This window comes from Amblyomma maculatum, chromosome 4, assembly GCF_055883805.1.
Source record: "Amblyomma maculatum isolate TAMU_Amacu chromosome 4, ASM5588380v1, whole genome shotgun sequence".
NCBI lineage: Eukaryota > Metazoa > Arthropoda > Arachnida > Ixodida > Ixodidae > Amblyomma > Amblyomma maculatum.
This window is the reverse complement of record NC_139347.1, coordinates 14,672,890-14,696,462: the sequence shown is the minus strand read 5'-3', so window position 1 is coordinate 14,696,462 and position 23,573 is coordinate 14,672,890. Positions and strand designations below refer to the sequence as shown.

The following is a 23,573-nucleotide window of genomic DNA, read 5'->3' as shown; positions in this document are numbered from 1 at the left end:
ATGCATTAATGTGGCATTGATAACTCAATCTTTTTCGTGTTGTCTAGTATCTCCGAAATGTAATATGGCTGCTTTAGATAAGTGTTTTTATTAATACCGGTACAATCATTTAAATGCTGCACAAGAACTTCAGCCAGTAGATTTTTCTTCGGGTTGCTAAAGTCTTCCACCCAATACGGTCGCGAAGTTCAGAGCTCTTGATACGAAAATGATAACTGCCAGTTATTTAAATAACGCCGCTGAAGAAGTGAAAAACAAAACAAAACAAAAAAAAATAAACAAATGGCGGTAATTTAGAAATTTTCCCAATACTTCAGTGCATGCTAATCAATTATAGAATGAAATTTCGTTGTGCAGCAGAGGTGTTTCTTCTTGTCTCACAGAAGAAAAACAGCCAAATTAAGCAGCCCAGGCAAAATCAGTAGCGAAGCAAGACAGTAACTGCGAAAACAAAATTACTACTATCCCTAAGTGATTCTTCAGCTGCTCACTTATCTATTCGGAAAACAACAAAATTCATGGTGGAAAAAAATTCAGGTGTGGTTTACTAGCACGGATATACATGCAATGTTTACAGCTCATGTTTAGAAAAGTATTGCCTCCTGTAGCTTTGTTATGCCATGCCTTGGCACGCTTAGCTAAGTACCTAAATAGTTCCTTGGGTTTTCATTAGGATTAAGGAGACCTAATTAACGTCTTTAGTGCCACTGTGTGATATAGGATGAAGCCAACGACCTTCGATCAAAGCGCAGCTTGAAAGACTGGCAGCTTAATACGTGAAAAAAAAAAAAAAGAAAACTGAGTACCGAAATTGTGGAGTGGTCTATCTAGCACTGTGGCCAGCAAAGTTAATCTTTTTACCTCGGCCCGTGTCTGGTGGCATGCAGTTACTGGCGGCAAGGTTTTCTTGGAGTGATTGCTCAAAGGAGGTTTTAAAGCCACCCCGGCGAAATCCCGCTTAGAATGCTGGCTGTAATTCTTCCGCTTAAAAATGGCCGCTGCATAGAATAATAAAATTACATCGGCATGACTTAGATAGTTGCCAAATAAATAAAGATGCCGTGTAAAAGTGGAGGTCGCAGTAAGAGCAGAAAGTATGCATCGGATCTTGAAGGGATGTCTCAGACGCGGCTGATTAACCGCGCGGCGAGCAGACGACACGCAGTGAGCGGACGTGTAAGCGTTTGTCAGCGCCCCCTGGATCTCCCGCTCCGGAGCATCACGGAAGGGCTTCAGAGTCGGCAGCGCGGTCCGCACACTTCCCCTATTCTAGCCACTGTAGCCATGGGGCGCTGCGCCGCTGTGTGCGCTAGCGCCCTCCGTGGAGATCTTGGCAAAATCTCCGGGCAGCGCGGCCGCGTCGTCTGCTCCGCGCTGCATTGAAAAGCATGTTGTCGTCTTCTCCGCAGTGCTTTCTAGTGCGTGTTTACGTGCGCGCGTGCGGTTGTTGCTCTTCTCCTCCTGCCGCGTTCTGGCTGCCGCCACGTTCCAAGAAAGAGGGCGAAAAAAATTCAATAATTAAATTACGGCACGCGTTTTCGTAAAATTTGTGCGGCAAACGGTAAGGGGTGGTTATCGGCCCTTTTTTTTTGTTAAATTATCTCGCAGCGATCGTATTTTGCATCGCTGTTTGTCCCTGGCGGTGCCGCTGCGGCCATCGCTGAAACGAGTTGGCCTCATACAACAGATACGTCAATCGTTCTATCCTCATATGCGGTCCTGTTTCGGGAGCTAAAAACTGCGCGCCTGCTCGAGGAGATAACTGAACTAGGGATTGCATAGAGTAGCTGTAAGAAGACACATGTCTCCCTGGAGAACAGTCCCCGCCTGCATCGAAAATCGTCACGCATTTCCTCAGTGTTCGTCTCATGTAGAGAGAAAAAGGCCTCAAAAATCGTATGCCTCGGCTTCTGGTCAGTGACCGAGGTCATTAGAAAACCTTTATCGTTAAAGGTAGATAGCCAATTGATTTCGGACGCCAGCGCCGCAGCAGCGAACTTCCCCTGACCGCTGTGGGCATTAACGAAGGGGTCGGGCGGAATGCTTCGTGCATTTGTAGGGAACACGTTCAATGCCCGCCGAAAACAGGCACCACGGCTCCGGTAGCATCTTGTGTAGTCGACACCGGGTGAAGTGAATGGGTCATTATTGGTGGCAACGTTTACTTTAGTTGACCTTGTTGGGGGGTTGCCTAAAACGTCTGTGCCCAGAATTTTGAATGGGCCCCTTTCAAGTCAGCAGTCACAAAGGCAAAGGAAGTTCCCCAACCGGCGCCCGGAGCACTCGTCGCTGTGTACACGCGTATCAATGATTCTACACGAGAAGGCTGGACCCTTCATTATCTGAACAGCATCGACAGAGACATCGGGTCTTCCACATTATTCTTTACTCTTCCGCACATTAACAACACAGGACGTACCGTACCGCCTCGGGTACCTCAATATGCCAGTCGCTTGTCTCTCGCCTTTGAGTAGCGAATCCCTGTTCATGTTTCTTTTTTTATGTCTCAGCGCCTGCCACCAAGCTCTCTTTGGAAACAACGTTCGTGGCGATCGTTTTTCAGTGCAGTGAAGATAGTCTATTAATTAATCCTAATTTCTTGCTTTCGAAAGCACCGATAAAGAACACGCTTCCAATCACCCTTTTTGTCAGCCGGGGAGCCGAAAAACGTAAAAATGAGAAACCTTAGTGGCGAAGAGCGTGTTATTTGCACTCGTCTGTACGCTACCATTCCCCCTCCTCTTCATTCTCCTTCTCCTGCTCCGTGTGCAATTGCGGCCGTGCCTAGCACGCGCTCCCGCGCGTGTGGCTGCGCAGGCTCGTAGACGGCCGAACGCTGCTCAGATGCGGCTGCGCGTAGGTTTTGCCGCTTCCGTCCGCTCCTTTAGGAATCGAGCGCTGGCGTCGCGGAGCAAACTTCAACTTGAATGAGGGCGAAGCTCAGCCCTGCCACCGTGCACTATGATGTGAAAAATGCGCTAACGTGTTGATTTCCTTCATGTATCGGCTGCGCAGTTGATTGAGATACTGCGGTGTGAAATGGTAGTCCAGAACAATGTGACTTACTGGCTCTACATGCCTTGCTGAGAGGCTTATATCCTGTTTGACACAACGATCACGATATAGAAAAAGTTCTTTGCTGCAGTGAACGCAAAACTCGAAATGGGATTCAAAATAGCAGTTGCTGAAGAGGTACGCTAGCCTCGAGTGCACTTACGAACGGCCACGGGTTTGTAATGCCACTTTTTTATAAGCACTCTTTGCTTGCTCTTAGTTTTAAATTGTGATGCTATGCAAGCATGTAGCGTAAACGAATTAAGCACACTGTGACAGTAACCCATGCAACAATGGCATTCTTTGAAGACCCGATGACCACATGACTGCAAAATGGAATCATTTATACTCACTGATTCTCTGTTACCACTTTTGTGTCGGAATATGTGTGCACTGCCGCAAGCAATACAAATTTCGAATAATCCAACAACGTCTAATAACTACACACTGGTATTTTGTAAGACCCTAATGTCCCCATTGGCATTACAACCTTTACGGATGGCAGACCATACTAAAAGCTCGTTGTGCAAGGGCGCTTTGGGTTAGGTCACAACAACAAAAAAAAAGAAAACACGTTCAAAAGGTGCAGTGTTATTTTATGGTATATGGCTGATACTACCTTATTATCGGCACGCACATGATAACCAGGTCTTACCTCCTATGACGAGCTGCGAAGATCCCTGTGCGGAGTCCCTTTCATTGTACACAAGGCACTGGTACATTCCGCCATCCTGGTGTTCTACAGCTGACACATGAAGGAGATCCCGCGACAGAAGAGTGACGCGGGAAGAAGCGACAACACCAGAAGGCTTGGAACTACTACCACTACCGGGCACTAAAGATGATGGGGGCGGCGAGTAGAAGGACGACACGGGGCTTCCGTTGTGAGTCCACAGCACCCCTTGTATGGGGTGGCCAACCACTCGGCAGCTCAGGTTGGCTCCCCTGCCCACGTCCACCACTTGCACTGGCGGCTCGATGCGCGCTGACAGCGGCACTGCAAAAAGAGTTGTCGTTGGTGGTGGCATCAAGGACCAAGAGGGACAAAGCTTAAACTGAATATCTTGTCGATTACTCCGCTGTTCACACAGTCTGAATAAAATTTAACTCCTACGCCCACAGGTCGAATAGATCAGTGTATTTCAAGAATTTAAAAACCAGCCTCGCTACACGCAGCCCTTAACGTTTTCACCCCTTAGACGTTACGTGGAAAACGCTCTTTAATGTTTATGGCCTCTACACAATATGAAAAGCCTGAATCTCGGCTGCGGCCGCTGCTTTTCGATGGAGGCGAAAAGCTAGGCGCCCATGTGCTGAGCGATGTCAGCGCACGTTAAAGATGGGGTTCTCTAACGTGGGCGGACATTGCACAGGAGGTCGAAATTTCCGGAGTCCTCCACTACGACGTCTCTCATAGTCTGATTCACTTTGGGACGTTAAAAGCCCAAAACCAAACCAAACCAGTCAATGAAAAGTTGAGAAAATATGGGACCCCTGCGGAGTAGAAGAACTTGCAAAATACGCTGCAGAGTCAATAACCGTTCACTGCGAGGGGTGTTGGAAGGACTAAGAAATACTTTAGCGGTGACCGATAACATCGCGTTTTTTTAATGCGATAGTATTACGGGTCCCGTGTTGCAGGAAAGTCGGTGTCGGCGTTATGTCTGTAACGCCAAAATCAGAAGAAAGTAAAGGCACAGCAAAAGTTTTGCGGATGGTTCCTTCGCAGCGCGAGGCGAGCACGCAACCACTTCGCCACAGAACTGCATTGCCTCTCTCCGATTAAAGGTGGGCCTAATGTATGTAATGTCTTATGACTGTAAACTAATGTTTAGGTGCGTCATTAGAAAGAAAATAGTAATTACGCAACGAATAGTTAGGCGAGTAGCAAAGAACATTACCGCTTTGCTTACTTGCGATGCAGCACTCACTGAAAAATACTTTCGATCGTACAGCGCTGCTGACACAGATGACACGAGCCGTCGCCTGATACGAAACCATTAACATCCGTTCATTGCCTTCAAGGCATTGGAGTTTAAACTATATCACGTTGAACTCTTGAAGGTGAGGCTTAAGCGTCCTTCAATTTTTTACCTTCGCATTCACGTTCTCGCGACTTCGTCCTTGCAATCCAACACCCTCTATTCATGCAGCGATTTGCCGCTAGGGCAGGCGTATATATGTTCGCTGAAGCTGATAGGTAAACTGGGATGTTGAAGTCACTAAAGCAGCTCAGATTCGAAGAGGTAATGATCCAATGTGTGCTCAGCTTTTATATGGTTGCGGATTTACGAGGATGTTGTAAGGATCATACTGCAAAGTTTGATATCAGAGACTGTTGTTGGGCCATCGGACGCTAATGCCCGGCTGATTATCTGATCAAGCCCTCGAGCATAAAGCTTTACTAGGTTGAAAGTCACTGCTAGATAATAAAGATATCATTTGCGACTTCAATAGCATCACTCATCAATAACCTGCTTCAGAGCTTAAATTTCTCGTGCATGAAAAAACGCAGCCATTCTGCGCTCAATACTGAACGTACTTGCCCAAAGTCCTTGATAAAAGAAAATAAAACAAGTATCATAAGCTTTAAGATGTGTCTATTGTAGCAGAATTTACTCACTGGCAACGAGCAAATCTATATGGGCCTTGTCTTCGCCTGCCGAGTTATTGGCCACACAGAGGTATCTGCCACCATCTTGGACAAGGGCCGTGTGCAGAAGCAGCGCTCCACCGGGAAGCAGCGACACCCTGTCGGAGGCCTTCAGAGCAACAGCCGCTTCTGCATTCCTACTGGAGCCCCGCTCCAGTGAAGAGCTCTCAGGCGTGCGGCTGCCTGCGAGGCGGAACCAGTAGTGCCTCGGAGGCGGCTGCCCATGCGCCAGGCACGGCAACAAGGCACGATCGCCTTGCTCCACTTGAATCGTGCTGCGGTATTCGGTCATCCGGGGAGGAAGCTGGCTGTGAGGCTCTGCGAGCGAGGAAATCAAAGCGTGAAGAACACTCCGTGTTTGCTTTGTTCAGCCATCTGTTTCCTCAACCGTAGGTTCTGCGCCCCAGTGAGGCAGGCAAATGATTAACATAAGTGTTGTGCTTGCGTGTGTCTGACTTCATGGCCTTTACTGTTTTTTTTTCGATCAATACTACGCCAGGTTTCGGCCCCTTGCTTAGTCCCGAGAAGGGGCACGCTTGACCTTGAACAGCCGCGAAGAAGAAGAAGAACGCTCGGTCACCGGCAGCTGATGCTTTCACTCCATATCCGGTTCAGCAGAGTTGAACCCTTCTCATTTATATGTGGGCTGGTAGCTTACAGTCTCGCGTCATACCCTTAAAGGACGAGCTTAAGTGTCCCCAATAATGTAGAACCTTACACTATTAGGGCGGGATAGAGGAATAATGTAGCAGGCAAAGGAAGCTTCCGCCATTGCTATCGCAATTCAACTAGGGTTAACCAGGGTTAAACCACAACTAATTGTTTTCATGCAAACACATCTAAGGAAGATGATTTCTGCATTTGCTTTTTTGGCATCCTCTACTAACACTCATACAGCCCCATCGTGGTTATTCAGTAGTAAGAGCGCTCGACTGCTACGGGAGAGGACGATCCGGGTTTGAACCTGGTCACGGCAGTCGCGTTTCGATGGAGGCGAAGCGCAAGACACAGTGCTGTACGGTGTCAGTGCACGTTAAAGAACGGCAGGTGGTCGAGACATTCCGAAGCCTTGAACTAGGCATTCCTCAAAGCTGAGTTGCTTTGGGACGTTAAACCTTATAAAAAATAAACCACGTTTACTTTTCAGTATTTTTATTTTTTAAACTTATCTACGGACCACCCTCGTGAATACAGCTGACGGCCAATTAATATCGCAGTTGGGCGAATTCGTCCTGGGGTTTCCATAATTGTTGCGAAACATTTCTTTTATGGACAAAGTTATGATATGCAATGTGTCCGCTGTTCTGTCTCTTATCTAAAGAGTTGCGCATGAATAAATAGCCACTCGATCAGGCGTGAAGTATTCTCACCGCTTTGGCAACTATATTCATTTGGAAGTAGAAGCGTCGTATGTTGCTGACCTTCCCGTACGGCACGCGTTTAGAAAGGCCCATCAAATGCAAATTATTTGAAGTAAACATGCAGTTGACTTAGACAGATAGAATAAGTTGTCATGTAATCCACGTAAGCAGCCATTTTGCTTATAAAAAGGATTTATGTTGTTCATTAGTGTATAGTATGCTCACCAGTTAGATTTATACCGTGCTGAAATAAAAAAAAAAGTATATATTTTAACACTATGAACGCTTGGTTTGCTGTTTATCATCGCATTTATACTTTATCTTCAAATTGTAAAGTAAGTGAACTCGCCTAATCGAGTTTTTTGCAGGCTACTTCTATTCTATACATGGGAGCCTTCCTAGACAGTATCTGTCTGACCACGGACACAGTAGAAGACAGCTGCAGTTACATGCAGCTACACATGGCAGGGAGTGCTTACAAGGAAGGCTGACGAGCAGATTGAAGGTGGTATTTACTGTTCTGAGATAGTAAGTGGCGGCTTTCTGTTGGGGGTGTCTACAGTATTATAGGCGCCTCATTTTTGGCTTTGCAATGATGGTTTAGGTTGGTTTATGGGGTTTAACGTCCCAAAGCGACTCAGGATATTGAAGAAGCTGCCTTTACAATGCATTCCCATAGTCGCTATTGTTACATTAAGGCACAAAACTTTGAAATGTCTTTTAAATCCAATGAGCAATAGTAATCTCGAACTACCACAGCCAGTGCTATAGCACCACATATAAGAATCAAGCAGCGTTTGGTTCTCGATTGTTTTAATGCCACACAGACTGAGCAGCCAGAAAGCTAAGCATAATTAAGTCGTTTATTGTGCGATAGAATGTCGCGAGTCCAGCAGCTGTCGTATCATTAACAATGATAGTACAAATTATGCTTTATTTACGCAGGAATTACTAAAAAAATATTATTCATTGTTATAGATTTGACCATGTTATCTGCCAAATTTTGAATCGCAAATAGAACCTCATTCACAAAGGACATCTCCAATTTGATAGAATCACACCTCTCTAGTTAGAGGGCTAAGGCATGCCAGTGATGGTTGGCATGCCAGCCAGTGCAGGAGAGCTGCTTGTCCCGAAAGTGGGTGATAGGGAGGGCAGCGCAATAAAAATTCGAAGCATGCCGCTCTCATATCGATGCTCCGATGAGTCGAAGTGTTCTGGCAGTTAGTGCATTTTTCATCCGTCAATAAAATATGCAACATAAACTTTGTAATAACCTGTGCCGTACACTATGGATAAATTTAAGCTAAGAGAACACAGCTCGGGGGATGAACCTATACAATTCCGCCATTTTATTTTCTTTCATTATGCATGGCCTTACTCCCATAGGTGTATTTCCTGCTTTATATAGGCGCCCGCAACCTCCGCCTCTTGTCGAGGCGAAAAACTCCCGTAATAGTTGCAGCGCCCCCTCGCACCCATGAGATAAGTCTCTGTGGAGACATACAAAGCTGAGGTCACTTGCTCTAACTGGACACGTTCGCGAATGTGTCAGCAGTCCTCTAGCCCTAGGTTTGCCAGCTGGCAACCACATGATTGTCTGACTTTTGAGGCGAAAGCTTTCAACGGCTCATACTGTCAGCGCTCATTTGCTCGGTCACACTATAGCTGTCAATCAAACGGCGTCATGTTGATGTCACCAGAAAAATAAAACTCTTGTCTCCATCGGGAATCGAACCTCCATCCCTTCGATCCTCAGCCGAATGCTTTAACAAACTTCGCTACGCCCAGGCGTTTTATTGCGGAAGCAACACTACGCCTGCTAGACCGTTTCTTCGCGTTAGCCACGTCGCGCCGTCGCGTGGTAGTTACCAAGGGCTTGTGCCGCCGGCTCGCCTCGCAGCTGCTCCTCCGTCGCCTAGCAACGCCATGACGCACGTTCTCTCCTCTCTCGCAGCTGCACTCGCTCCGTGTGGAGATGGTGCGCTACCAGTGCACTTCGGCCAACACCACTTGCTTCGGCTCAGTTGATCAAGCGGCAGTGATCATCATTGCACAACTGTTTGGGTGGTGGACGACGGCAGTTGCGATGCGCGTCTTACTCCACCTCTTCTTTTTCTTTCTTCTCTATTTTCTTTTCTGTCTGCACGAGGCAGCGGAGGTGGCTCAGCTACAGAGCCAGTAGCAGGCCTGTGCATCTTCTTTTCCTTCTTCCTTTAGTCGCAACAACAACTCGGTTGATCAGTTTCGCCATGAACAAAGCCAAAGAAAAGGCCAGGAGATAGGCTGAGAAGCGGAAGGAGAAACGTGCACATGACACCGACGAAGAACGCGCCGCCCGATTAAAAGTAAGCACGATCGAGACGGGCAGGGTAATCCTAAAGTAGGCCTCAACCCAGACAGAGGAGTTCAAAAAAAAGTCGCAATTAATAGTGAAATCAGGAATGCTTGGTAGTCCCCCCCCTTCCCTAGAAATATGCATCCAGAATTTAATGTCGAAAGAAGGGCCAAACGAGCCGAATCTCTAGAGCGACGGTTCAAGAACATGGAAGCAAATGAAGTAGTCTATGTTGATGCGGCAAGTGGCAGAACAGGTGCGGCGGTAGCTTCGGTAGTCGATGGCCGAGGGGCACCGGTATCCGCGGCAGCCATCAGAGGCCGCAACATAGAGACTGCGGAGGAAGTTGCGATAGCGCTAGCTTGCGTAGGAACGGAAGCCAAGTTAGTAATTAGCGACAGCAAAACTGCCACTCAAAATTTTGGGAAGGGGAGGATATCGCCGGAGGCGGCCAAAAGTTTCACCCAAAGAACGCTGAATAGGAAAATTCAGTTAATTTGGACACCCGCTCACGCTACCGTCCCTGGTAACGAGGCGGCTCGCGAGCTAGCCCGAGCTCTCTACTTCCGGGTAGCCGTCGAGCCCCCCGAACACTGGGCATACGACGAGCGTCTGCAAAATTACGGGGAAATCATCGACCATTATAAATTGGGACGTAGACTGGTACCCCCGCCAGATGTTAGACTAAATAATAGAGAAGCTGTCGCGTGGAGGCGGCTACAAACTAATACGTTCATAAACCCGGTCTGGGCGTTTCACGCGCTACCAGACCTTAGGGACAATGATCTGTGTGTGGAAACACTGTGGGGCGAGAGGGACTCTGCACCACATAATTTGGGAGTGCCCATAATCTCCAGGGATAGGACAAAATATTGCAAGTAGAGAATCCTGGGATACCCTGCTGCGAAGCGCAGACCCTGCGATCCAGAACCGCACCGTCCATCTGGCGGAAGAGGTCGCAACAAGCCAAGGGCTAACTGCCAGCCTCTAATCCGCGGGCGCACTACTCCCCGTCTTTCCCGGCACGCGTTCCGGGGGCGGGGAAGAGGACGCCCATTTCCGATGGAATTAAAAGTTGTACAACCAACCAACCAACCAACCAACCGATTGCAGAAACGCCGTGAGAGGTATGCAGCTAAGCGTTCCGCTTCTACTTCTGAGTGTGGCGACTCCGAGGCTAGTTGCTCGAGTTTCCAGTGTGAGTCCTCTTCTGCAGAGCTTAGGCTTACCAAACAGGAATGTTGGAATGTAACTTGGCGGAAACGTCTTGCCGAGGAAATTGAAGAACAACGTAAAGAAGCGTAAAGTTTGGACTTGATGCTCCAAAGATCTACACCAGGGACAAGGTACAAAATCGACAAAGTAGAGATGTAGTCACACTACTTTACCGACCACAAGAGCGTATTCATTGGGATTAATAAACAAGCTACATAAGCTATACTTCGTCTGTCTACGTCGATAAACCGAAGCACAACCAAGCTACACCAAATCGGATCATAAGCTTAGCCAAGCAGCCGTTGCTTCCGCAGTAAAAACAGGTTTAATCAGAGCTAAACCACAGGCGATTTTTTTTCTTTATTGCTGGTCAACACAGTATAAACAGGCATAAAAATCGCTAGCCTACCTTTGGTTAAAGCGATATATTAAAGCTTTTTTATGTTGATCAATCCGTCGACCACATACATCAAATGAGGTTGCTTAGGCCGACTACGGAGAACATGTCTGAGAAATATACTAAACTTTCAATCAAGTTGTCCCTGACAGATCGTAATTTTTTTTTTGCGTGCCTAAATGCCATCCGTGTTATCCAAAGGCTGTGGAGGCCCAGCACCATAATCATGTCGTACGGGCCCTCATCACTTTTTACGGGTAGAAACCGGATGCCGTAAGCATTATTGGGTAGTTCTCTCTTTAATGTTTTTTGTAGAATATTCAAATGAAAAACAGGATTCCAGCAGTTTAAAAACCTAATCTATGGTGTCTGGTCTTATACAGATTGTGCAGTTGAGAGTCCAAGGTACCAATATACGTTCATCATTAAGCCATGTTTTTACGGGTAGGGTACCAGAGTGAAGAAAAACGATTTGACAGTCGGCTGAACTGGCATCTTGCTAACTCTCTTTAGAACATCTTGTCCTGGGCGTCCGCAATATATGCATCGGTGTAGGGGCACGGGTACAAAGAGGTTGAGCAAGTCTTTATAAATTTTTTTTTGGGTTTTCTGGGGTACAGTACTAAGATACTCCACCGAAAACTGTGCATAAAAAAATTGTGAGGCAAAAATAACTTCTCGTAAAACTCCAGTGACATCACGATTTGTGACTGGATAACTAGAATACAACAATATGCGGTATCACATTACCTAAGCTCATTTGCAGCATTGTGCGCAACAAAGCGTCTGTTTGATCACGCAAAACAAATCGTGACACAACGTGTTTCAGAAACAAGTTCAAAAGACCTAGTCCACACCTTTTAATGGGAAGAAACAAATTAGTGCGGCTAGTTAGCTCCCAATTTCAAATAAAAACCACAAATACGTTTTCCGATTTCTCCATGTTCGAGCAGGAGGTGCATAAAAATGGTAGGAAATACAAAATTTTCTTAATCAAAACACATTGCACACTTGCAAGTGCCAAGACTGAGGGATTCGCGCCCTTTCCACCCATCCGCTTTTGGCCGGAGAATGAAACCGCAGACACGATCATCACGTATCAATGATGTCAAAAACGGCCCAAGATAAATAGCAAGAAGTAGAGGTTAGAGCGGACAACCTTGCCGGACAGAATACCAGACAGGCACACATTCTGATAACTGCTTGTTCACAATGATGCGTGCAACACAGTTCTCATACGCCATCCGCACACCTTGTGATATCACCGAGCCAACATTTACATGTTGTAGCATTGCGCAAAGAATTTCGTGCGACACTCTATAGGAAGCCTTCGCAAGATCAAGCTGCATCATAGCAAATCGTTCTACGAAGGCATCACAACATTCAAGAACAGTTCTTGGAACGTGCACATTTGTTCCGATGGTGCGACCTTAAATACCGCACGTTTGAAGTAGCCCTGCAAGATATTTTGTAACATTTGCACTCTTCTGGCAAGAATATTCATAAATACTTTATAATCAACATTTGTGAGGCTTATCGAACGATGAGCCTCAACCGAATGCAATTTAGCTTCGTCCTCACTTTTAGGTATTAAAACCACATGTGCTGTTCTAAATGACGATGGCATTTTGTTTCGCCATAAATGTCGCTAAAGACGGAATGAAAAACCTCAATGATTTCTCCTTTGAAACGCTTATAGAAGTCAGAACCTAAGCCTTCAGGACCAGCAGATTTTCCAACATTCAACTCTGCAATAGCTCTCAATTTTTGTCATGCTGATTGGCATATCCAGCCTTCTTTTAGTTTCGTCTTCTAGTTTTGACATGCGGGACAAGAACGTACTTGTAAACCCCTCTTTTTGGATCTGTCGTCGGCCAAATAATTGCCGGTACTGCTCAACAAAAGCTAACTCAATTATGTCAGTGTCATTCGGTACCTGATTTTTGTACTTTATTTATTTGATTTCATTCTGAGTCGCGTACTTCTTTTCATTACTCAACGAACGGTCCGCAGGAACTTCGTCGAGCCAAAAACGCTCCGCAAGCGCCTGTATTACGGCACCTCTGTACTTGTCTTTATCGATAATTTCAAGTTTACCTTTTGTTTGTCTTTTTAGTTCTTGTACGTTCCAGGCTGAGAACTTTCCAGACATACAAGCATGTCTAGCTGGCAATGTAATTCTTTTTATTTCATCCGTTTGTCAAGGCATATAATGGTTTGGTTTGGTTTATGGGGTTTAACGTCTCAAAGCAACTGGGGTTATGAGAGACGTCGTAGTGGAGGGCTCCGGAAATCTCGACCACTTGGGGTTCTTTAACGTGCCCTGACATTGCACAGCGCACGGGCGCCTTGGTTTTCGCCGCCATTGAAAAGCGGCCGCCGAGGGCCGGATTCGATCACATCCTTGGGCACAGTAGTCGAGCGTCCAAACCACTGCGCCACCCCGGCGAGCTCGTCACGGCATATAATTCTGGCTCTTTCAATTGCATTTATTTTCACCTTTTGTCTGAAATCCTCCCACATAATTACCCAGTTTCCAGACTTTGCTGAGAGTATTGCTTCAAAATATCCTCTTACTTTATTAACAAAATGCTCATCCTCAAGTATCGTGAAACGTACATCATTGCTCTCCTTGTTTACCGTGAGCAAGATAGTAGCGATGAAAATGACGATGCATTTGGTGATAATCACAATGATGACATTATAAATGAAAATGATAATGCATTTAGTTGATGACAATAATGAGAGCAAACCTGATGCACCGTGTGCACCAGCAACGCTTATGCCTTCACCTTTACGTTTCTGCAGTGTAGATTCCACAGTGGTCTTGGAATTTTCGAATACATTCATCAATATCGTCATTGCTGAAATAGAGTCAACGTAACAGTTGCTATAAATACATATGCATTTAGAGGTACGCAGCCGGATGGTAGAACAGTGTTTAATGAGGACGATTCAGAAAGTGTTGAATTTGAGTGAAATACTTGCTTTTCCATTGCTTGCACAAGAAAACGACAGCTCTAAGGTTTAGATTCAAAGCATCGGGTAATCGACCGAAGGCTTGGGACTTGCCATCGAATGTGCATCAGAGCGAAATGGCAAAGAAAAGCGCAATCTAGGCGAAGGCCGTTTCACTTTCTCTTTGTTTTGCGCCGAACTTGGCGGCCGGAACGAGCGTAGAGCAGCGAGGCCAGCTAATGTGCATTATTGCTATGCGGAGCAGAAGGACTACAAAAGAAAAAAAAAAAAATGTGGACCATGCTACGCGACAAGAAAGGGTGGTATACTAAGTGCCTTTAGTCGGTATTCATTCCTCAATCAATGCCTTTGTGCGGCACTTCAGAAAAGCTGAAAGCCCTGAATTTGGGCCGCTTAGCGGCAGTGGCGGATGAAACCGCGGTCACCAGACGGAGGGTGAGGAGGAATTATAAAGAAAAGACAGCATATTTTTTCATAATGCGATGAGAGTCGTAGCGACGGCGAACTGAACTTTGGAGCGAGAATCAATAGCACTTTAGAGCTCCTCCCTCTTCCTCCCGCTTCCCCTTAAAAACTATGAGAAAGACCGAAGCTGAAAACAATCTAACAATAAATTAGAACACAAAATCGAAGGAAGAAGGCAAGGACCACCGAATTTTAGAGCGAATAACAGCCTGCATCGATGCTGCCTTGAGAGGTAGAGAAATGGGAAAAGTCCATACACTCCAGTGGGCAGATGACCACTTCGTGATCGGCTCGTGTCGCATTGCTGTGTGCAGTCCGTTGTTCTCTTGTCTCCGTCATATGGCGAACAAACAATCCGTCATGCATCTGGGATGCGTTCTGGTTTCTCAACGGTGAAAAAAGAAACACAAGATTAGGCTTTCATGAAACCTGTTTGAAGAAAACTGGAATGGTTAGTTGGATTTAACTTCGGCTACTAGTTTCATGATTTTATTCCGATGAATGCTTTAATTTTAAGGCTCGATTCTATAAATGCAATAAGAATTTTCTTCAGGCTAATGGCGGGTGGAAGTAGGTAGTGGGTGAAGGTTGGTTGGGGAGCTGGGCTGAGGTTGATGGATGGAGAGGAATAGACATCCATATAGCTAAAGTGATGGGGTGGGAAGGTTACTGGCGGGTGGTGTTTCCAAAGGGCAGGTGGCGTTCGATTTGGGTCTTTGAATCCAATTTCGCCGTCGCTTTTGTGTTCCGCTGCTGCACGGGATTCTAGTGGACGAAGGATTGTGGATGTAGGTAGGCAGCGTTATGTGTGGAGTTTCTGAAGGATGTAGCTGGGGTGGGGATTAGGGCGCCACACATGAAGAGTTCGGTCGCTTCATTCACAGAGTCCACACATAGACGACGTCAGCATTTTCGCTGAGTTATACTGGTAGTGCCTGTCGCATCAAAACAGTGTGACAACTGATGCGGGGGAATGTCTTTTCCAGCACAAATCCTGTTGCCCGTCGTTTTTGTCAGTTGCTCTCTCAAGTTTCTGTCGCTCCTTTGCCGGTATGTGCACAGAGAAGCTTATGTCACGCAAGGGTCAAATTTTATTTTGGGATAGAACGCAATAACCTGCTTCTTTCCATCCGCCGCGATAGGCCAGTGTGTAGGGCTGTCCATCACTGAACCCAAGTGTGTGGGATCAAATCGCGGCCGCTTTTTGGTGCAGGCGAAAACAAGGCGCCTGTGTGCTGTGCGATGTGAGTGCACGTTAGAGAACCCATTTATTTGACCACATCCTTCATCCATCATAACATTCCTTTTATGCCCTGAGACAATAAACTTCGCAAAAAAAAAAAAAAAAGAACCCAAGGTGGCGGAAACTTCAGCAGCCCTCCCCTGAGGCGTCTGTCATAGCCTGAGTCGCTTTGGGACGTCAAGTGCCATAAACAAAACCAAACCACTTCCTCAAAACCTTAAATAATAAAAAAAATATTAAAATATCAAATGTTTATCTCACATCACAGTTGAGAATATTTTCTTTATTGGTGAACCTTTTTGAACACAGAGTTCCCAGCCGTTCTACACAGTAGTGTGCCAAGAAGATGGAGCTACCGGTCACGTGTGGCAAAGCTTCAAACATTTGACTCTGACTCCGGTGTAAGAGTTCATCACTCATGGTTCTTTTATTATACATGGTATAATAAAAGAACCACGAGCGATAATCTCTGAGTGATGAGCGCAAACCCTGCTCGTTTTTCCTTCTGAATCACAATGAAGTAGATGGGGTCGAATCAGCTGACAGCTTCCGAATGTGCACGATGTTGAAAATTTAACACGAAAAAAGAAACAGGAAAGGTTTATAGCCTCTTGACTCTACGTTAGTGGGCCAATTGAAAATTTATATACAAATATAAAGCAATTTTTGAGTTACTGCTGAAGAGAGGACGTCGTGAATGTAGAATGATAGGCATAAATGCTTTGAGGAAAAAAAAATAGACGAAAGTAAACGTGCTCGAGAAGGCTCTCAAAATACCTTCAGAAATATTTTAACTAATTATCGCTATATATTACTGTGGACGGCCATGTAAAAAAGAAAGGCCTGTGGCAACAGCCAAAAGCAACATAAAATTTTGGCTCACAAGCAGCGTCAACAAACAAGCAGCCGCTGAACATGAGACACTCGGGGAGGGCATTTAAAGCACGTAAGTTTATAGAAGTGCTTTTCTTTTTACCTCAGTGGTCGTCCTTTGTCGACAGTATAGTCTTCAACAAAGTCATGTTTTGTCATATGTTTTGCACCTGACGTTTCAGTCTGTATATACTGCGACAGCGAGAAGAAAATATCTGGAGCAGGTTCGTATAACAGCATTCATTGCAACAAAAGGCTGGTACACAAATTCTCGTCATGGGAGAGCGGTAGCTAAGTCCAAATGTCAGCAGATACTGCGAGCAACGGCTGCCGTATTATTAGCGCCATCCGGCCAGTCGACAGATAGCTTCGCCGGCATCTTCTGGCAACACTGCAAGCTTCGCGCATCTGCGCAAAGTTCGGTTAAAGGACGGATAATGGTGACTTCTTCGTATTCCGAAGCTCCTATACCCTGTTTCGAAACGTATAGGCGGCCCGACTAACTACAGAGCGGAACGTACATTGGGCTTTATATTACACAGGGTACCCTGGGGTGCTTCCAACAAAGGCGCGACCGCTGAAAGGCGCGAGCGTATTTTGGGTGGCCTTTGTTCCCCCGCGCTCCGCTTCGACTGGGCCGGGATGGTCGTGGAAAGAGAGGGGGGGAGGAGGAGCTCTGCATTCGAGCAGGCTGGCTCGGCAGGGAGATTACGCTAATTAACCAAACGGGCTGGAAAGACTGCCTCGACGAACTATGGGTGAAGTCTTAATTGGGAGTCCCCACTAAGTGGCCGAGACAAGTTATGTCAGAGCTGTTGTGACGGTGCCCCGCGGGATAGAACGAAGTGGAAGCGATGTCCGCAGAGGGCAGGTTGGGAACAATTGGGCCGTGGTCGTGAGAGAGCACCGCTTCATAACTATATAGAGAGAATAAAAACCGCGAACCGACAATTTTCGAGGTTCATGGTGTGATTTGCACAATCCTCTTGCGCAAGGCATTTCGTGAATCACAAAGCGAATGCCGGATGAAGAAGGGCTGCACGTAGAAAAGTCTGTTCCAAAGCATAGTGAGGCCAGTGACTGCTTACGATCAGATTTGTATTTTTGTCAAAAAGCGGTAACCTATGAGCCTTCAAGTAAGTAAAACATTTAGCGCAAGAAAAAAGAACACAAAGCACAAAGAAGAACACATAAGACGTTTGACGGGCGCTAACTATACCAACTCTTTATTCAAGCCGAAGTACACAGCTTATATATGAAAAAATCGGGCCATGTTTTTGTGTTGACTGCTACTGTTTTATCTGCCCCCTTCTGCGCATGCTCGATTTTTTCATATATAAGCTGTGTACTTCGGCTTGAATAAAGAGTTGGTAGTTAGCGCTCGTCAAACGTCTTATGTGTTCTTCTTTGTCCTTTGTGTGCTTTTTTTTGCGCTAAATGTTTTACTTAATGGATCACCAACTAGCCCGGCAACATGCTCTCCTCAACTATGAGCCTTCATTGAAGACTAATTTCAAGAAAAAAATTTATGAATGAAGAAGCTTGCATTTGGGATTTTGATCTTTTTGTGATCGCAGATGCATAAAAATACGATGGCGACGTACTGTGGCGTCAGCTATAAAGGTTCGACGTTACCACTCTTGAGCAATTGCTCTTGGGCGCAGAAGAAATCCATACAGGCGTTTGATCGTTAGCCGCTATTCTTGATTTGATGTATAGGTAAACTGATTGAAATCCACTCGTCAGGATGTTTAGGCGGTACAGTTCATTCGCGTATGCTGGGGCCGTAACCAGCATGTGAAGAGCTCGGTATAGAATGGCGCCGTTCTTATACCCGCGGTGCCTTGAGATGCGTTATTCAGGACAGTTTTGCCCAATTTAAGCTGAAATAGTTAGGGCAAAACGTTTTGAGGTCAATTCAGGCGCAATTGCAAGCGCTTAGGACCGTTATCGCAATTTCCATTTAACGGGCTAGATTTCAAGAAGTGGACATTCACTCTTCCTGTGAAGGTACATACAGGCATAAACGAACCTCATGTCACTCGCAACAACGACGAGATGGTGCGCAGTAAACGTGAGTGTGTTCCAAGAAGAACATTATCTTTTCTGAAACAGGCGTGAGCGAAATGCACGATACTGACCAGCGACGATCAAGGAACATACATATTCGCTTCACCTAGAGGATAGAGTATGGCGATTGAAACCAGGATTTGAAACCTACGCCTACGGAACATTAGCCACTTGTGTTGTGCTACAGATCTATCTAGATTAGTATCAACATCGAGATATAGGTGTAAAATTCTATTCTCGGTGGGCTACACTGAGTTTAATTTTGAATACATGCTTTTCTGCATGTTTGCGGTCCTTCTGTTGTAGCGATGTGCAGCCGGTATTTCTACCCGCTGTGCTTGTTTGCCTTGAACTGTGGTCTTCTCCGCTTTTCGTGATTTATTTTTTTCTTAATTACTCGCATAGGGTATAAGGTATCAAACACCTGCAGGCAACTGTAATGCGTGAACCATAAAAACAAATACCTTGCAAGTCAATACAATCTACTCTTTTCACCCAAAACAGTGGTTATTGAAACGTATTTTCTGCAATCTTGTTCGGTCTGGCGGCTGAGGCTCAATCGGATTTCTCTCTTCTCGTGCCTCTTTTTGTTCGGTCATCGACAAGGCGGGCATCGCCATGTAATTTTTCACTTCTCTAAGTCCGCGTTTCTTGAGTCCGTATATTTCGACCTTTCCATCCACTAGCTGGCAGCTTACATAAATAAGAATAATGTTCTCCGGTGAAAGAATCCAGAATCACTCTCACGTGGATAGGGACAAAGAACATCCACTTGTTTCTGAACCACCAGTGTGAAATCAGACGCCAACAAAGTCAGTAAAATTCAAATTAAAGTAGCGGAAATATAACATGTTAAAAAAAAAATAGCACCCGTGGGTGTCTATTAATTCGCACAACTCAGCAGCGCTCTGGAAGTTAACGGATAAAAAAAATTCCGAGAACCACTGTGGAATCTACACTACAGAAATGCGAAAGCCGGAGCATTGCTGCTGCAAACGGTGCATAACATTTGCTCTTATTATGATTATCAACTAAAAGCAGCGTCATTATAATCGGTACTGTCATAATTGTCATTATCACTAATTGCAGTGTCATTGCTGTCGCTACTATCACCTTCATGGTAGACAAGGAGAATTATGATGTGCGATGTACGATTTCGGGCGTGGCGCTGTTGGTTAAACCGCTTGACTGGGGATCCGTGGGATGGAGGTTCGATTCCCGAGGGAGACAGGATCTTTACTTGTCTTATGACGACATCAAGATGATCGACAAGTGTCGTTTTAGCGCACATCTCGCATAACTCTCGCGCGCGAGATTTCGTTCCAAGAGCATAGAAAGGCTTTCGCCTTAAAATTAAGTGCGCAAAAATCAGTCATCCTAAACTAATAAATTTTCGTTTTCCTCTTCTGATTTTAAAGGTCTGGTTGTAGCTTCAGTCGACGCTGACAGAACACAGCTACAGTAGAGGTAAGGTGCTTTAAATTTCGCAGCCCTCCACCTTTCCTATAGTGTTCCTGCCATTGCAGGCAGCGCTCAGACTCGCTCAGAAAGCATTTACGGCAACACAACATGGCGTAGCTGCGGCACACTTCCCCGCAGCAGCCTTGTCCGACATTAACGTAGACATGAGAGCAGATATTTACATAGACTTACCAGCGCACCTCGCGTGCCTATTTTTTTTGTGGCGGTGACCGAGTGTTTTACCTTTTTCTTGCGCCGAGCACGACATTCAAGCCGGCAACCTCTACTGCCACTCCGCTAAGCGCCTGCACGCAGGTCTGCGCCCGTAAAGCGATTTGCGTAAGAGCGCTCGACGAGGTTGGCGTGCGCGTGCGGCAAGCGGAAGCGAGCGGCGCACTCGTGCAGCTGGGTAGAGCGCGGGATTAGGGGCGACGAACGGTGCTCGCTGGGCAAACGCGGCTCAGCCAGAACGGGGAAAAAAGGGGAAGCAGCAGCGGATGCAGGGAAGCAGCGGAGTCGGCTGAAGACAGGAAGCAGCGAACCTCGTTGGGAGATTAGGGAAGCGCAGTGCCATTCCGATGAAATGAATTGGAATAACTCTATCTTCTCTGACTGAAGAGAGAACGGGAAGGTATTTCTTTTCACTCTGGCGGCGGTTGCTCGGCTGATCCCTACACTGCCGCGCTATTAGGGGAGAAAACGTACGGAGACAGGTTTTATTTGATTCGAAAGTTTCTCTTAAGCCGATATTATGAGGGCTGACTTAAAAACTTGGCTGGGAAACGGAAGTCACAGAGGCCGAGACCAGGAGGTCGTTGAAATAAAAAAAAAAAAGCAAGAGTATAAATTTTACCAGATTAAGGCACTGATAAAAATAACACACAACAGCTTTGCACCATGAAAGTTCTAGCGGCGCAATAGATGTTAGGCAAACTATGACATGAAAGCAAGAGCAAGAACGATAACCTGAAGGTTCTAGACATTTTGTGGGAAAATTCGGAACGGTATTCTTTCTCATAGTGTGTAACTGCACGATAACAATCCAGACATTCTCCACCAGGAGACTTCTAGATTTTTTTGTGCCAATTTTCAAAAGTGCGCTTCATTGTTTCTTTTTTACGTTTTTACTTGTGTTTTGTGAACGCTGGACAAACTTTAGAATGGTAATTTTGCTATGCCCATGAAGCTCAATCAGTTTCTATGAATGCGTTGATTAAAAGCATTCCACGATATTTCGCAGGATCCTCACAATTATTTTGAAAACGCAGCCAGTTTTAACCACTCTCTGTGAGCGCAAGAAAATATATGAGCCGATATTTGCCACGCATCGAAACCTTTTCAGGGGCATTTCAATCAATGTGTGCATATAGTATCGTATAGTATCCCACGGTAACCCCAAAACTGAAAGGTGTCCTAGAACTCAGGAGCTGTAGAAAAACAGTACATCCTCCTTTATGAGACAAGCTTTTTAAATAGCTTAGCTGAAGTAGATTATAATTGTCAGAATGTGAATGAACGTTGAGCAGAATCATACTGCCTACCCGAGCGCGTGCGCGTGCGTGTACGTGCTTGTATGCGTGTGCATATATGTGTGTGCTTGCGTGCGTGTGTGTATGTGTATGTGTGCCTATATCTGCGTGCGCGTGTATATATATGTGTGTGTGTGTGCGTGTGCATTTTGCGCATGGAAATCTCACATATAGAAACTTGTACGTATTTCTACAACGAGCGTAGCATGCCAAAGAACGTTGGTTTGTGAATGCCGATCTTGCCATTCTTGTTGAATAGAATCAGACGCCCTATCCGAGCGCGCGCGTGTGCCTGTATATATGTGTGTGTGCGTGTGTATATATGCGTGCGTGCGTATATGTGCATATGGGCGTATATGTGTGTTCGCGTGTATATTTGCGTGTGTATGGGTGCGTGCATGTGTATATATAACACATGTATGCGTGCGTGCGTGCGTGCGTGTGTGTGTGTGTGGAAATCTCACATACAAAATTTCTCTTTTTAATACTGTACGCATTTCTACGATGAACAGGCCGCTTGCCAAAAGGCACTGGTTTGTGAATGCTGATCTTGCGAGTATTGTTGAATAGAATCATATAGCCCCCGACCATGCGCGAGCGTGTATATGTGCGTGTGTGTGTGTGTGTGCGTCTATGTGTGTTCACGTGTATATTTGTGTTTGTATAGGTGTGTGTATTTGTGTATATAATGTGTGCGTACGTGTGTGTGTGTGTGTGTGTGTTTGTGTGTGTGTGAGTGTGTGTGTGTGTGTGTGTTTGTGGATATCTCACATACAAAATTTCTAAATTTCTCTTTTTTAATACTGTACGCATTTCTACGATGAACAGGCCGCTTGCCAAAAGGCACTGGTTTGTGAATGCTGATCTTGCGATTATTGTTGAATAGAATCATATAGCCCCCGACCATGCGCGAGCGTGTATATGTGCGTGTGTGTGTGTGTGTGCGTCTATGTGTGTTCACGTGTATATTTGTGTTTGTATAGGTGTGTGTATTTGTGTATATAATGTGTGCGTACGTGTGTGTGTGTGTGTTTGTGTGTGTGTGAGTGTGTGTGTGTGTTTGTGTGTGTGTGAGTGTGTGTGTGTGTGTTTGTGGATATCTCACATACAAAATTTCTAAATTTCTCTTTTTTAATACTGTACGCATTTCTACGATGAACAGGCCGCGTGTCAAAGAGCACTGGTTTGCGAACCATTTGTTACGCGTAACTGTAAGGACGAAAATTCTGGTACACGCACTTTGCTACTCGCTTTCTGACTAATCCTTTAATTGGTGGCTCTGTAATCTAACACGCATGCTCATTAGGACACAGTCGTAAGCTGCCACGATCTGGGAAAGACCACGCGACATAGGTATAAAGCCCAAATTGACCAAGCGTAGGAACTTGCTTGCGTAGCTCAAGCGTAGCGTGTCTTTCAAGAGCGCGTCTTTCGGTTCAAGAGTCGCGGGTTGCCATCTCGTCCTCCCATCTAAACGAAGCTACCTGAACTCGACGATGCATGCTATGCGGTTACGTGGCGTTACGCAACCTGCTGACCAGCGCCGGCCAACCTTCACCTGGTCACGTCACCTGTCGACTGCAGTCCGTGACATGCTTGGGATTTTTCACTCGCGACACCAAAAACAACAACTTCGATGTAAATGCCTCAGTTTCTGCAGAATGGAGTTCTTAAATCTGTCGCGTTGAAATATCCGCATCGTTCTTTTCTTATAGCACGCGACATTTTTGTCGAACCTATCACTAGATTCAGTATAAGATGAATAAAAGAAAAAAATTGTAGAGGGCACTTCGGATCACTAAAGGGGGAAGGGGCGATTCCATTATAGCGCGGTGGATCCCAGCCCTCCACTACGACACCTCTATCTCCCTCTATTCTTTCACCCCCACCTTCCTCTCTTCATTTAAGGCGTGGTGCATGTGTCCGCGGAAAACT

At 45.8% G+C, this 23,573-nt stretch overlaps 1 protein-coding gene across 1 annotated transcript in view; it reads right to left on the bottom strand.

The window, feature by feature from the left end:
• LOC146190320 (cell adhesion molecule Dscam1-like) overlaps nt 1–23,573 on the bottom strand; it is a 200,139-nt gene that overhangs the window by 51,206 nt on the left and 125,360 nt on the right. Inside the window, exons 6-7 of the mRNA XM_084599770.1 lie at nt 5,678–6,025; nt 3,710–4,051 (exon numbers count right to left, since the gene is read on the bottom strand). Of these exons, the coding sequence (XP_084455896.1) occupies nt 3,710–4,051; nt 5,678–6,025 (690 nt within the window). The remainder of the gene's footprint in view (nt 1–3,709; nt 4,052–5,677; nt 6,026–23,573) is intronic.